At 43.0% G+C, this 16,712-nt stretch overlaps 1 protein-coding gene across 3 annotated transcripts in view; it reads left to right on the top strand.

Moving 5' to 3' along the window:
- Positions 1 to 2,406: 2,406 nt before the first annotated feature.
- The window catches only part of fah (fumarylacetoacetate hydrolase (fumarylacetoacetase)), a 62,187-nt gene continuing 47,881 nt past the window's right edge, over positions 2,407 to 16,712 (top strand). The window contains exons 1-2 of one of the 3 annotated variants that reach the window (XM_072564857.1): positions 2,407 to 2,586; positions 6,986 to 7,096. In XM_072564857.1, coding sequence (XP_072420958.1) covers positions 2,506 to 2,586; positions 6,986 to 7,096 — 192 coding nt within the window. In that variant the 5' untranslated portion in view covers positions 2,407 to 2,505. Of the gene's footprint in view, positions 2,587 to 3,408; positions 3,553 to 6,985; positions 7,097 to 16,712 lie in introns of those variants that run through there. The other 2 variants (XM_072564859.1, XM_072564858.1) reach the window with 2 other exon arrangements.

The raw sequence follows: 16,712 nt of genomic DNA, 5'->3' as shown, positions 1-16,712 counted from the left end.
GGACTGTACTGTACCAAATGTGATGCTGTTATTATATTTTCTGTAATGACCAACTTGAACTGTTTATCGTGAATTTGTAGATAATTTGCGAATAAAGTTTTTTGGCAAACTAAAAGAAGATCAGAGATCACTCAAGGTAGGTTGGACTTTGGTCTTTGCAATCCTGCATCTTCTTATTTTTCTCAGGTTTAATAAATAATAAAATGCTGCTTTCTTTCACTTCTGCAAATCTTACAACTGCCTGACCTTCATTTTTCATCTGATCAACTGAGTTTAATTGAAGTGTGATAACTACATGTGGAAAGGATATAAAAGTATTTGTTGCTGCTGACCGTGGCGGTAAAACGAGGAGAGTAAATCACCCCACCTCACCTGGAAATATCACGATTTAGCTCAACAATTTGGTAAAAGTATCAAAAATGATTTATAAAATGCTCATATCAGATTATGTTGTTGTACCTGCCACACAGTGTGTTTTAATGCATATCTAGCAAAGAAACAGTGAGTCGGCTCTTAATAGTAATAAATAATAATATTTGTGAGAAGATTTGTAGCTCGGGTGCTCGTTGTTGTGGTTCTATTCGCCGAGCTGGGAATTTGTGTTGCAGACGTTTCGTCCCCTGTCTAGGTGACATCCTCAGTGCTTGGGAGCCTCCTGTGAAGCACTTCTGTGATGTTTCCCCGGCATTTATAGTGGTTTGTCTCTGACACTTCCGGTTGTCAGTTCCAGCTGTCCATTGCAGTGGTCAATATATTGGGTCCAGGTCGATGTGCTTATTTGATTGAATCTGTGGGTGAGTGCCATGCCTCTAGGAATTCCCTGGCTGTTCTCTGTTTGGCTTGTGCTATAATAGTAGTGTTGTCCCAGTCAAATTCATGTTGCTTGTCATCTGCGTGTGTGGCTACTAAGGATAGCTGGTCGTGTTGTTTCGTGGCTAGTTGGTGTTCATGGATGCGGATCCATGGGAATTCCTGGAGGCATGGCACTCATCCACAGATCAATCAATTAGCACATTGACCTGGACCCAATATACCGACCACTGCAACGGACAGCTGGAACTGACAACCGGAAGCAGCAGCTACAAACCACTATAAATGCCGGAGGAAACATCACAGAAGCGTTTCACAGGAGGCTCCCAAGCACTGAGGATGTCGCCTAGACAGGGGACGAAACGTCAGCAACATAAATTCCCAGCTCGGCGAACAGAACCACAACAATAATATTTATTTATTTAACAGTATTAATTCTATAATAACAAAATACACTGCAATATAATAATTTATCTTATAAAGCTAATCAACTATCTTGTGCTTCAAGTTAACTCTGGATGATCATATACCCTCACAGTAGATCTTGATCCACGTGGTGATGATCATCTGGTCTTCTCCCAGTGGTCCTGGGGTGTCTTCTCTTCACAGTGGTTGGTCTTGAGTTAACATGCCTGAGGGTGGTGTTTTGGTGATTCTTATACTTAGAAGTCTTCGTGCCCTTTTGGGAGGATCTTAGATTGGGTTAAAATCACACAACATTAGGTTACAGTCCAACAGGTTTATTTGGAAGTACAAGCTTTTGGAGTGCTGCTGCTTCGTTAGGTAGCTAGTGGGGAAGGATCAAAGGACGCAGCATATACAGTAAAAGATCAAAGTGTCATTCAACTGAGGTGACGTATTCAACAAACCAAGATTACTGTTGAAGTGGGAGATGGCACGGGCCAAGGTGACACTAGGCACACGGACATACAAGATGGCTGCTGAGCCATCAATTGGCCACTCGACACATAAGATGGCAGCCAGGCCACACTATGGAGAGAGACAGCAGAGCAAATACAGACACTGCCTGAGGCCACCAGCATGCCAGCACAATGCATTCACAACCTAGTTGTTTAGTTTAAGACAAATGGGGGAGAGAATACACACGAGTAACGTACACTGCCCCCCGAAGTGCCTGGGTCCAGCCAACACTTTACGAAAGGGCTCAATCTGGTGAAAGTATGATGTTTCTATTTGAAGGGTGATAAACTAGGGGCCATAGACAATCACTAATGAACCCAATAGGGAAGTTGGGAGAAACCTGTTCACCCAGGGAGTGGAGAGAATGTGCAACTCGCCACCGCAGAAGCTGGGTAGAAGGAGGGACTCGGTGCAGGAGAGAATATGTTAACAGTCTCGAGAGGGTGAGGCATGAACTGTTTGGGCCGAGTGGCCTGTTTCCGTGCTGCAATATTTAGAAAACTGCGTTGCGCATGGAACTAATGGGAAGTAAATTCACTCCGAAAGTGTGATTGTGCCGATATTATAGAAATATAGAATGGATTGAATAGCAGAATTTAGTGTTAAAAATATCGCGGAGTGTTCTGGTGTCTGGCTGGACTTTGTATCTTGTCAATTGATCAGCTCCAACTGGGCGGTGAATCTCCATCTGACTCTGGTATTGGTTCAGCTGTGTGTTAAACATGGGAAAGGAGGCGCCCTCCCAGTCACTCTGTCAGCTTGTCTACTCGAAATATGTCCTTCCTGAAAGTGGGAGAACATGCGGATTTTCCGATCCAGAACCTCCCCTTCGGTGTGTTTTCCACTCCGGATAACGTAAGTTATTTCACGCAAAAAGGGGCGGGGGAAGGGGATGAGTTTTGGAAGGAACGGTATCAGTTTCAGTTTGAAAAACGTGTCTGAAGTGGATACGTGGCCTGGAAACTCAAAATGACCGGGAACCACAGCAAGCTCCAGTCTCGGATTCCAAACATCAACTCTGTTACTGTCTCTTCATAGAGATGCTGAGCTTGCCAGTACAGTACTCCCTGTTTAAGATCTCCAGCACAGAGTCGCTTATGCAGTGTTTTGCATTCGTGTTCACGTCTGGGCTGTGAACCACTGTAGACAATACGCAGTACAGCACTGCAGAGAGAAACAACTGCTTTCTAATGTAATTTTTTTCCCCGTGACACTGAGCAGTAAAAATTCTCAGAAGGTGCCTGGATTACACCCCAGTGTTTTTGTCACTTTCTAATCAGTGTGCTTAGTTTGGGGACATATTTGAAGAAGTGTCTACCATAATATGCAGTTCCCTCAACAGTGTTTACATAGCTGGATTAGTGGTGCTGGAAGAGCACAGCAGTTCAGGCAGCATCCAATGAGCAGCGAAATCAACGTTTCGGGCAAAAGCCCTTCATCAGGAATAAAGGCAGTGAGCCTGAAGCGTGGAGAGATAAGCTAGAGGAGGGTGGGGGTGGGGAGAAAGTAGCATAGAGTACAATGGGTGAGTGGGGGAGGAGATGAAGGTGATAGGTCAAGGAGGAGAGGGTGGAGTGGATAGGTGGAAAAGAAGATAGGCAGGTAGGACAAGTCAAGGAGTTAGTAACTGAGCTGAAAGTTTGAAACTAGGATGAGGTGGGGGAAGGGGAAATGAGGAAGCTGTTGAAGTCCACATTGATGCCCTGGGGTTGAAGTGTTCCGAGGCGGAAGATGAGGCGTTCTTCCTCCAGTCGTCTGGTGGTGAGGGGTACATAGCGCCTTTCAGTCTCAGCACAGTGCGGAGTGAAATATTTCCCAAAGGTACTCATTGTTGCAATGTCTCATTGTCTCAGTCAGAACATTCCTCAGGCACAGCAATGAGGTAAATGATCATGTGTTTTTAGTGATATTGATTTCAGGATAAATATTGAGCAGAAAATCAGGGAAAACTTCATTGTACGAGATTCCCTGTCCTATGTAATCTTTGGATGTCCACTTGAGAGGACGAATAATGCCTTGATTTAACATCCAACGCAAAAAGGGACCCAAGTGACAGTTCACCTCAGAACTATGTGGGAGGTGCAGGCCTAGGAGAGAGAATACTGCAAAGCTTATCCAGTTTAGAGCCTCTGGAATAGACTTCCTTTGGACGTGACACAGAGGGGTTGAGCAAGGATAAGGCTAGGTGTATGGAGAGGGTGAACATGCACTCAAGGGAAAGCTACATAACTGCAGACAATATATCATGAACATGTTCTAACTACCAGTGAAGAGAAATCTCAGTGTCTGTTTTTGAGAAGATGCAAAGCAGGTCCACTGCAGGAACCTGTTGTTCAAAATGTGATAACAATCGGCCAGAGATTTCACAAGATTGTAAATAAACCATAATCAGTATCAGAAACATGCAAAAAACAGTTTAGCAATGTGGTCAAAAGAGCATGTTTGAAGAAATTTACATTAATTTAAAGAATGATACAATTGCATAGATCAAGGGCATCCACTTGTCGGTTAAGTCAAGAGTCACAGTCAAGCAGTGTCATGAACCAGCAGTTCCTGCCAACACTACACTGACCTTCACCAGCCCTGGATCAGAGACCTCTATCAGCAGAGTTATGATGACCTTGGATTGCTATCAGGAGACAAATTTCTTCACCAATCATTGTCAGAAAAGTCAACAAGATCTTTAAAATTATAGGAAATAAAGGCTACTGCTGAAGATATGTTAATGATTTACAACTTTTATGTGAAATGTGGCTTAAGTAAAGCCAGGAATGACCGCTCTGTATTTGTCTACCTTGCTTTGAGACAGAGAAAATGGGGGCATGGGGCTCAGAGTATTGGCTAAAGAAACAATCATGGCTAGAATGGCAGTTGAGAAGATCACGTCAGTTCACACAAATTGAACCAAGGAATTAAAAAAAAGGGGAAATCACACTGCCAATAGTATTCAATAGACCGCCAAACAGTTAGAGGGACAGAAAAAAGCAAATCTGTCAGCAAATTGCTGAGAAGTGATGATGCAATTGGACAGTAACAGTGGGGCCGATGGGGCGAATATTCCGCCTGAAAATTAACCGGGAATATTTCAGTGGATCAGATACAGAGAATGCAGAACACCAGAGACCATGCAATCAGGAAAAATATTTTATGTCAGAAGATAACAAGGCCAGGAAGAAAGGGATTTAGTTTTAGGAAATGAAGCTGGGTAGATAGAAGAGATATTGGAAGAGGAATATAATGATGGTCACTATCACAATTCAGTTGATTTGAAATAGTTACAGAAAAGTGCACAGTAGACCAAAAACAATGTTACTAAACTGAGATGTGATTGACAAAAGTAGCCTGGAAACAATTGTAGGTGTTGTAGATAATTTATATGTTAAAAATTCATTAAGTGGGTCATTGGCATCATTGGCTGGCAAGCATTTATAACCCATCCCTAGTTGCCCTTGAGACGGTAGTGACAAGCTGCCGTTTTGAACCACTGCAGTCCACGTGCTGTAGCTCGATCCACAATGCTCTTAGGGAGGGAAATCCAGAATTTTGACCCAGCCGCAGCGAAGTAATGATGATATATTTCCAAATCAAGATGGTGAGTGGCTTGGAGGGGAACTTGCAGGTGATAGTATTTCTATCATATCTGTGCTCTTTTCCTTCTAGATGGAAGTGGTTGTGGGTTTGGAACGTGCTTTGATGAATTTCTCCAGTGTATCTTGTAAATAGTACACACTGCTGCAACTGAGCTTTAGTGGTGGAGGGCGTGGACGCTTGTTACTGCTTTGCCCCGGATTGTATCAAGCTTCTTGAGTGTTCATGGAGCTGCATTCATCCAGGAAGGTGGAAAATGTTCCATCACACTCCTAACTATTCCTTGGGGAGTCAGGAGGTGATTTACTTGCTGCAGTATTCCCAGCCTCTTGTCCTTGGAGCTACTGTATTTATGTGGCGAGTGTAGTTGAGTTTCTGGTCAATGGTAACCTCCAGGATGTAGATGGTATGGGATTCAGTGGTGGTAGCACTAAATGTCAAGGGCAGTGGTTCGATCATATCTTATTGGAGATCAATGAGTAGCGAAAACAGTGAGCAGTGGGAAGAATTCAAGTAGAAAGAGAGTGCTCAAAACAAATGTGATCACAGAAAGAATAAGGAAAGGTTTTCAGATATCAAAGAGCATGTAGAATAGGACAAGGTCCAAAAAGGGGAAGCTCGTCCCTGTACTGCAGAAAATCTACAGCAGTATAAACATGCAGGGTGAAATTTGCAATCACATTAGGAAAACAAAGAGGTTGCATGAAAAAGTATTGGCAAGCAAAATAAAAAGAAAATTCAAAAATACATGAACAGCAGAACGATAACCCTTAAGGAAAGACCAAAAATACAAAGTTAGAAGATGTAGGCATGTTTCTTTCCACATGTGCAGAAGCTCTGAGGTTGTCAGTCATTAGCTCAAATGTATTCATGGGTGAAGAGGTGAGATATTGTCTTATACTGAGAGACTTTCTAGGCTGAATGAGAATAATAAACTGGGAAAAAAATAAATATTTGCAGAAAAGTGTACAGAACGATTAAAACCAGAGCAGGATGTAAATGTTGTGGGGGGGCATCACATAAAGGAAGCATGTTGAGTGTGGGGAAACACTGCTCTAACTGCAAGAAGCTGTATGTGTTTAGGTGGAAAGAAGCAAAGGAAGCCCACAAGGAGAGTCAGATGCTGAAGATACGTCAGACAATGTTTCTGATGTATCTTTCAATAGGTTGCCGTTGTCAGGTGTAAAGGTACTTATCGTTTATGACTGTTAGAATGATGACTGCAGAAGAACAGCATCAGGTGAACGCGATGTATCAAATAGGTACTAGTACTTTGCACAACATCATGAGTTTCAAGGAGGTGTGTGAAGTGACTCAAGATAGTACTTTCTGAGCAGGTATATTGGACTGTGAGCAAGAGTTTCTGGGTTCCACTCTTTATTTCTAAGTTATTGTGGGCTATGTGTGTTGCTACTGACGAGCTCAGCATAGATTGTGCATGGGGACCCTCATGAATAGTCAACTAACCTCTCTGTGACTGTGTGAAATGTTCAGCTGCAGACATTTGAATAATTGAGGATAGTAGAAATGACAATACTGTACACAGACAGATCATACTCTCAGTTGTATCTGCTCCAGAGCTAGCCCTCAAAATGGAACTCTCTACCTGCTTTGAGTATGTATCTAGTTTCATTTTGGTTATCTCTGCTTTCATTTTTCCTTTCAGCCAACCCATAGAATCGGTGTTGCCATTGGAGACCAGATCTTAGATCTCAATGTTATTAAACATTTCTTCACTGGCTCAGCTCTCTCTAAACATCAACATGTCTTCAGCCAGGTAAGGTGTACCACGTGCTGGAATTAGTGGCTAATCTTCTGTGAAATAATTTCTACTCCCTTCGAGCCCATATAAAGGCTGGATAATTACCAAGCAGCTCCTCGTATTTATATAGTGTCATTCACAATCACTGGCACTATATAATGTCCTTTGCCGCCAGTGAAATGCTTTTCCAAGGTGTAGTCAATATAAGTATTGCAGAACAGTGAGCAGCAATGGGATTGTGACAATCCCTTTAGGGATTGGGGGTTAAATATTCGGGGGATCTTTAAATTACAGAGTAGAATCATTCAGCAACTGAATCTCAGTTCAATGTCTCAACTGACAGGTATCTCCACCACCTAGGATTCGTGTTTAATTCTGTACAAAGAGTTATCAGCAGACTTTGGGCTTTTGCAACATTTTCTACATAAGTGGGCTTTTCATGTTAAGATACTGATTTTGTAGTAATCAGTGACGAACTTCACCCCATATGAAAGCATCCATGTGCAATTAACTTTGGTGGTATATGGAGTCAGACTAAAGTGGAACAATTAATTTGATGCATTCTGTTTATTGTGGATGTACTATTTTCAGAAATGTTGAGCAAGGACCTGAGGACTCATTTATAGATTTTTGGAGTTAACCTGTTTATGGCTGGTCATGGCTCACCTGGCAGCAATCATGTCCAAGATCTATTGCTTATGATCTTCAGTAGAGAAACCATGTGATCATGTCATTGTGATAGCAGTGCAACTTTGAATAAGATGTAGTTCTTAGGAATAGATTGCCAAGTATCCTTGTAAAAGTATTGGTAGAACAGCTTCAAAGTTTTAAGTCTGTTGAAGGGTGATGTTGTAGGCTTGGTCTAATGAGAAAATTAGTCTCATTTTCTTAATTGGATTGTCAAATAGAAGCCACTTCTTCATTAAGGCTAAAATCTCAAAAAAACTTATAGGCTAACAGTTCTTTCAACCAGTGCCAGATATATTGTTGTTGATACATGTCGGTTAGCCGAACATCTGTAATAGGGAATATATAATAAAACTGTTATTGAAGAGATTAGTTTAGAGCACTTGGTAATTGGGTAATCAACGTGGATTTAAGAAAATGCAATCATGTTTGATCAGTCTATTGCAAGATGGCTCTTGCTGTGGGTAACTGGAAACTGTTGGATATCCCATGCAAGGACTGCACAAAACACTACATAGGACAAACAGGAAGACAGCTAACGATCCGTATCCATGAACACCAACTAGCCACGAAACGACACGACCAGCTATCCTTAGTAGCCACACACAGAGATGACAAGCAACATGAATTCGACTGGGACAACACTACCATTATAGGGCAAGCCAAACAGAGAACAGCCAGGGAATTCCTAGAGGCATGGCACTCATCCACAGACTCTATCAACAAACACATCGACCTGGACCCAATATATAGGCCACTACAGCGGACAGCTGGAACTGACAACCGGAAGCGGCAGAGACAGGCCACTATAAATGCCGGAGGAAACAGCACAGAAGTGCTTCACAGGAGGCTCCCAAGTACAGAGGATGTCACCTAGACAAGGGGACGAAATGTTTGCAAGACAAATTCCCAGCTCGGCGAACACAACCACAACAACGAGCACCCAAGCTACAAATCTTCTCCCAAACGTTGGATATACTGTATTTGTTTCGAAAAAGGTATTTGATAATGAATTGCATTATGGAAAACAGAAGCTTTTATGTAAAAGCTAGCATATTGGAATGGTTAAAAACATGAGTGGCACAATGGCTCAGTGGTTAGCACTGCTATTCGCAGCGTCAGGGACCTAGGTTCAATTTCAGCTTTAGGCGACTGTGTGTGGAGTTTGCACATTCTCCCCGTATCTGAGTGGGTTTCCTCAGGGTGCTCCGGTTTCCTCTCTAGTCTAAAGATGTGCAGGTCAGGTTAATTGGCCATGCTAAATTGCCCATAGTGTTAGGTCATTAGTAGGGAGTAGGGGATTGGGTCTGGGTGGGTTACTCTTCGGAGGGTCGATGTGACCTGCTTCACACTATAGGGAATCTAATATAAATCTAAAAGATTAGCTGGCTTGAGAGGAAGTAGTGTAGGTATAAATGGATCTTTTACAGGTTGGCTTGAGGTAAGAATTGTTAAGTCACAAGGATTGGTGCTGGGATCTCAACTGTTTACAATTTCTATAAATGATGGATGAAATGATGGAAGAAATGGTTGGTCTATTGCTGATAGTGCAAAATTAAGCAGGAAAGTAAACTGTGAAGCGGACAAAAGGAGGTGACAAAAGGCTGTACACTATGATAAGTTACAGGGCAAAGATGCAGTAGAGCGGCACGGTGGCAGTGGTTAGCACTGCTGCCTCACAGTGCCAGAGACACGGGTTCAATTCCCGCCTCAGGCGACTGACTGTGTGGAGTTTGCAGATTCTCCCTGTGTCTGCGTGGGTTTCCTCTGGATGCTTCAGTTTCCTCCCACAGTCCAAGAATGTGCAGGTCAGGTGAATTGGCCATGCTAAATTGCCCGTGCTAAATTGCCCATAGTTTTAGGTGAAGGGGTAAAAGTTGGGGAATGGCTGTGGGTGGGTTGCTCTTCGGAGGGTCGGTGTGGACTTGTTGGGCCGAAGGGCCTGTTTCCACACTAAGTAATCTAATCTAAAAAGAGTCTTGAGCTGATAATTCTCAGAGATAACAATGCTAACACTGAGCCAGGCTAACATCTTAAAAGAAAGTACATATCGATTTAGATTATTACCTGGTATGTGGACTTGTGGACAGTCTCAGTAAATGATTATTTAATTCAAATTAACATTAAAGTAGGTTGGTGAAAATAAGTAAGTAGCTTTGACCACATATCCGCAGTTTGGATTTATCAGCAATACTGTGGGTTAGTTGGCCAACATCCTTTCCAAATGTTTTAAATAAATTCCACCTATTCAGGTACATCAGCTGGGTGACATACCTGTTGCCATATCATGCTACAGTATATTGGGATCCTTGAGCAAAATACAATCTTCAAACAGAGCTAGTCAGAGGAAATGAAACACACACTTGGTAAGCCCCTCGATATGCTTTGAAATTATGGATGACAATGCTCACGCAGGGACTCTCCATCAGATTGTGCCATCCCTCCCTTGCCTTTGCTGGTGTTTGTTCAATGCAAATTATTGCAACACTCTGTTGCCATGCAGTCTTGTGACTCAGCACTGTGGTCACTCAATTCATCATGCTTGTCACTCTTTATATATCATAGTGATTCCTTGTTATTCACAAACTGGTTTTGGAAAGCATGCTTGACACAACATCTGACACTGTGTAATGACAGGAAGGAGTTTGGAAACTAACCCAGAGAGTCTGAAATTCAGGTTATCATTCCAACTTGTAATATTGACTTGGAGTGCCCTACTCATCCAAGGATGAATAAACACAGTCAATCAGTAATTCACCCTCTCATTTTAAATCACTCTTTTTCGTGGGGACGGAGTCACCTTTGTCAGAATCTGATAGTATGGCTCATAAGATCACTCTGTGTTTAAAGGGCAGACCACACAACAGAAGATACCAAAATGAAAGCTTCTTTTAAAGATAATTTGGGTAATTTTCAAGACATAATGTGTCTGGAGAGGAAGTTTTTTTTTACTTCTTGAGACCAGTGCCTGTTGTGGTTTTGCTCATGAACACAAGCTATATTAACTTGGAGTCATGTGTGCCCCTCCTTTTTCTGCAATGAGCAATATCAAATTCTCTTTCCTGACTCTGCATGTCATTTAAAAATTACAAGCAGCGAGATAAGGAGCTGGATTTTCAATCAAGGGCTGGGAACTGGAAGTGGGTGCTCTGTCTGGATTCTGATCCTGATATGGGCAGGCTAACACAATCTTCAATGCCTCATGCCAATTAAAGCCCAGCGAGTGAGATCAGGCAATGGCACTGGACAGCTAATGGAAGGCCCTCCAGCACTCACTCATCAGTGGGAACCACCCATGATATGGGAATTGCTGATTAGGATATGGACACAGGCGATGGTCTACTGGTATTCATAGGTTCAAATCCCGCCACAGCAGATGGTGAAATTTGAATTCAGTTTTAAAACTTAGAATCTACAGATGACCACTGCTGATTGTTGGAAAACCCATCAAACTATTAATGTTTTCAGAAAAGGAAATCTTCCATGCTAACCTATTCAGGCCTACTTGTGAGTCCAGACCCACAGCAATGTGGTTGATTCTTAAAAGCCCTGTGAAAAGGTCTAACAAGCCATTCACTTCACGGGCAACTAGGGCTGGTCACAGGTATAGACAGGAGAAATCGAGTGAATCCTTAGAAGAGTATAAAGGCAGTAGGAGTATACTTAAGAGGGAATCAGGAGGGCAAAAAGGGGACGTGAGATATCTTTGGCAAATAGGGTTAAGGAGAATCCAAAACGATTTTACAAATAAATTAAGGACATTAGGACATTAGGGAGAGAATAGGACCCCTGAAAGATAAGCAAGGCTGCCGATGTATAGAGCTGGAGGAAATGGGGGAGATATTAAACGAGTATTTTGCATCAGTGTTTACTGTATCAAAGGACGTGGAAGATATAGAATGTGGGGAAATAGATGGTGACATCTTGAAAAATGTCCATATTACAGTGGAGGAGGTGCTGGATGTCTTGAAATGCATAAAAGTTCTGGATGTAGGTTTGCTTGCTGAGCTGGAAGGTTCATTTCCAGATGTTTCGTCACCCAGCAAACCATCAGACAGACAGTCACAGCAACATTAAGCAGAAAAAAGGAAGGAAACACACTCAGGACACAAGAAAGAAAAGCACTGGAAAGACTAAAAAAAGATAAAGACATTGTTATCCTACCTGCAGACAATGGACAGTCATTCTAAATCGAAGAGACTACATTGAAAAAGCGAACACACTTACCATCAAGTGGTGATAGACCAGACCCCACAACTAGAGAACCAAATCACAGTCCTACTCAAAAAACTTCAGCAATCTGGAGAAATAAATAAGACCGACTTCCAAAAAATGAAACCAGACAGATCCAACACACCATGCTTCTATAGATTACCCAAAATTCATAAATCAGGAGCCCCCTTCAGACCCATAGTCTCGCTACCTGGAACACCAACTTACAGATTGACCACGGAGCTCCATCCACTCCACCTAAGAATTCTTGAAGACCACCAAATATACCAAGATAGGAGAGGATGAAATAATAGTCTCCTTTGATCTAACAGCCCTGTTTACATCAATCAACATTAACCTGGCCAAGGAAACATTGACTACACTATTAGAAGACCTAAAGACACATACACCAAACACCACTAACTTCATCAACAAGGAGAATATCATCAAGCTAGTGGATCTATGCCTTACCACACACTTCACCTTCAACAATAAAACCTACAAACAAACCAACGGAACACCTATGGGATCTCCTATATCAGGGTTCTTAGCAGAAGCAGTAATGCAGAGACTTGAACAAACAGCTCTGCCAACCATCCAACCCAAACTCTGGGTCTGCTACGTGGATGACACCTTTGTCATCACTAAACGAAAAAAATTAGAGGAAACCTTCAAGACCATCAATAATACCCTTCCTGGCATAAAATTCACTAAAGAGGAGGAAAACAACAACAAACTGCCATTGCTAGATGCTACAGTAGAGAGAACAGCCAATGGGGAACTTCAAACCAGCGGCAACAGGAAAACAACACATACGGACCAAGTATTGAACTACAGAAGCAATCATCCCAACATCCGCAAACGAAGCTGCATCAGAACATTATTTCAATGAGCCAACACAAACTGCAGCACAAAGGAAATACACAGAGCAGATGAAAATCACCCATACCGTGTATTCAGAATGCATACCCAATGAACACAGTCCGCCGATTTCTCAGTAACAAACCCAAACAAGCAGACAAAACACATCCAGAAACCCTAGCCACTCTCCCCTACATCAAAAACATCTTGGAACTGACTGCCAGACTACTCAGACCCCTTGGCATCATGGTAGCCCACAAACCCACCAACACACTAAAACAGCAGCATAACAACTTGAAAGACCCTTTACAGACAACAAGCAAAACTAATATCATTTACAAAATACTGTGCAAGAACTGTAACAAACACTACATTGGACAAACAGGCAGAAAACTAGCCCCCAGGATACATGAACACCAACTAACCACAAAACGACATGACCCTCTCTCACTAGTATCCTTACATACAGATAAGGAAGGACACCACTTTGACTGGGGCAACACATCCATTCTAGGACAAGCCAAACAGAGACACACACGAGAATTCCGAGAAGAATGGCATTCCAACCGGAACTCTATCAACAAACACATTGAGTTAGATCTCGTCTACCACCCCTTGAGAAAAAGAACAGGAAGTGACTTCACCACAGGAAATGACATAACCAACTCAAAGAAACTCATTTTTCAGAATGGCAGCCGGTGACGAGCGGTGTCCCGCAGGGTTCGGTGCTGGGGCCACAGCTGTTCGCATTATATATTAATGATTTGGATGAGGGAACCGGGGGCATTCTAGCGAAGTTTGCCGATGATACGAAGTTAGGTGGACAGGCAGGTAGTACTGAGGAAGTGGGGAGGCTACAGAAGGATCTAGACAGGTTGGGAGAGTGGTCCAGGAAATGGCTGATGGAATTTAACGTGAGCAAGTGCGAGGTCTTGCACTTTGGCAAAAAGAATAAAAGCATGGACTACTTTCTAAATGGTGAGAAACTTAATAAAGCCAAAGCACAAAGGGATCTGGGAGTGCTAGTCGAGGATTCTCTAAAGGTAAACATGCAGGTTGAGTCTGTGATTAAGAAAGCGAATGCAATGTTGTCTCTTATCTCAAGAGGGTTGGAATATAAAAGCAGAGATGTACTACTAAGACTTTATAAAGCTCTGGTTAGGCCCCATTTGGAGTACTGTGTCCAGTTTTGGTCCCCACACCTCAGGAAGGACATACTGGCACTGGAACGTGTCCAGCGGAGATTCACACGGATGATCCCTGGAATGACAGGTCTAGCATATGAGGAACGGCTGAGGATACTGGGATTGTATTTGTTGGAGTTTAGAAGATTAAGGGGAGATCTAATAGAGACGTACAAAATAATACATGGCTTTGAAAAGGTGGATGCTAGAAAATTGTTTCTGTTAGGCGAGGAGACTAGGACCCGTGGACACAGCCTTAGAATTAGAGGGGGTCATTTCAGAACGGAAATGCGGAGACATTTCTTCAGCCAGAGAGTGGTGGGCCTGTGGAATTCATTGCCACGGAGTGCAGTGGTAGCCGGGACGCTAAATGTCTTCAAGGCCGAGATTGATAGGTTCTTGTTGTCTCGAGGAATTAAGGGCTACGGGGAGAACGCTGGCAAGTGGAGCTGAAATGCGCATCAGCCATGATTGAATGGCGGAGTGGACTCGATGGGCCGAATGGCCTTACTTCCACTCCTATGTCTTATGGTCTTATGGTCTAAACCCAAACATATAAATAGAAAGCAGGAATTATTAGCAGTGCTTCGCCTGAGGCCCACTGAAGATGTTACCTAGTAGCTGATGAAACGTCTGGAAATGAATCTTCCAGATCAGCGAGCAAACCTACATCCAGAACCACAACTTGAGCTGCATATCTTCTCAAAACATGCATAAAAATGGATAAATTCCCAGGACCTGATGAGATGTACCCGTGAAATCTGTGGGAAGCTAGGAAAGTGATTGCTGGGCCTCTTGCTGAGATATTTGAATCATCGATAGTCACAGGTGACGTGCCGAAAAACTGGAGGTTGGCTAACATGGTGCCACTGTTTAAGAAAGGTGGTAAGGACAAGCCAGGGAACTATAGACCGGTGAGCCTGACATCGATGGTGGGCAAGTTGTTGGAGGGAATCCTGAGGGACAGGACGTACATGTATTTGGAAAGGCAAGGACTGATTAGGGATAGTCAACATGACTTTGTGTGTGGGAAATCATGTCTCACAAACTTGATTGAGTTTTTGAAGAAGTAACAAAGAGGGCAGTGTGGTAGATGTGATCTAAATGGACTTCAGTAAGGCATTCGACACAGTTCCTCATGGGAGACTGTTTAGCAAGGTTAGATCTCATGGAATACAGGGAGAACTAGCCATTTAGATACAGAACTGGCTCGAATGTAGAAGATAGAGGATGGTGTTTTTCAGACTGGAGGCCTGTGACCAGTGGAGTGCCACAAGGATCGGTGCTGGGTCCACTACTTTTCATCATTATATAAATGATTTGGATGTGAACAAAGGAGACATACTTATTAAGTTTTCAGATGACACAAAAATAGGAAGCATAGTGGACAGTGAAAAAGATCAGCTCAGAGTACAATGGAATCTTGATCAGGTGGGCCAATGCGCTGAGAAGTGGCAGGTGGAGTTTAATTTAGATAAATACAAAGTGCTGCATTTTGAAAAAGCAAATCAGAGCAGGACTTATACACTTAATGGTAAGGTCCTGGGTAGTGTTGCTGAACAAAGAGACCTTGGAGTGCAGGTTCATAGCTCCTTGAAAGTGGAGTCAAAGGGAGATAGGATAGTGAAGAAGGCATTTGGTATGCTTTCTTTTATTGGTCAGAGAATTGAGTACAGGAGTTGGGAGATCATGTTGCGGCTGTACAGGATATTGGTTAGGCCACTTTTGGAATACTGCGTGCAATTCGGGTCTCCTTCCTATCAGAAGGATGTTGTTTAAACTTGAAAGGATTCAGAAAAGATTTACAAGGATGTTGCCAGGGTTGGAGGGTTTGAGCTATAGGGAGAGGCTGAATACGCTTGGGCTGTTTTCCCTGGAGTGTTGGAGGCTGAGGGATGACGTTATAGAGGTTTATAAAATCGTGAGGGGAAGTCCCTGGGGTTGGGGAGTCCAGAACTCGAGGGCATAGTTTTAGGGTGAGGGGCAAGATCTAAAAGAGACCTAAGGGGCAACCTTTTCACCCAGAGGGTGGTGTGTCTATGGAATGAGCTACCAGAGGAAGTGGTTGAGACTGGTACAGTTACAGCATATAAAAGGCATCTGGATGGGTATATGAATGGGAAGGGTTTAGAGGGCTTTGGGGCAAGTGCTGGCAAATGGGACTAGATTAAGTTGGGATATCCCCACCCCAGGGAGTGCCCCTCATGATTTTATAAACCTCTATAAGGTCACCACCCAGCCTCCAACTCTCCAGGGAATACAGTCCCAGCCTATTCAGATTGTCTCTATAACCCAAATCCTCTAACCCTGCCAACCCTAGTTAGACTCAAGGGTATGTTTCTGTGCTGTACATTCTCCTAGTATCTGTGTGGGTTTCCTCCACTGTCCAAAGTTGTGAAAGTTCGGTGAATTGGCCATACTAAATTGCCCATTGTATTCGGGGATGTGTAGGTTCAGTAGATTAGTTAGGGGCAAATATAGGATTGTACGGTAGGGGAATGGGTCTGGGTGAGTTACTTCTCGGAGGGTCGGTGTGCACTTGTTGGGCTGAAGGGCCTGTTTCCAAACTGTAGGGATTCTAAGATTCTGTTAGTCTATTAGTCCCATGTCCCACAAGTGAATCAAAAAAACATGCATTTGAATTAAGAGTGGGAGGAGGTTGTTTGATTTGATCTGGTTGTTCTGAT

Source organism: Chiloscyllium punctatum, chromosome 48 (assembly GCF_047496795.1).
Source record: "Chiloscyllium punctatum isolate Juve2018m chromosome 48, sChiPun1.3, whole genome shotgun sequence".
Classification (NCBI taxonomy): Eukaryota; Metazoa; Chordata; class Chondrichthyes; order Orectolobiformes; family Hemiscylliidae; genus Chiloscyllium; species Chiloscyllium punctatum.
The sequence above is the reverse complement of the archived record's forward strand: the minus strand, read 5'-3'. Positions and strand labels throughout refer to the sequence as shown.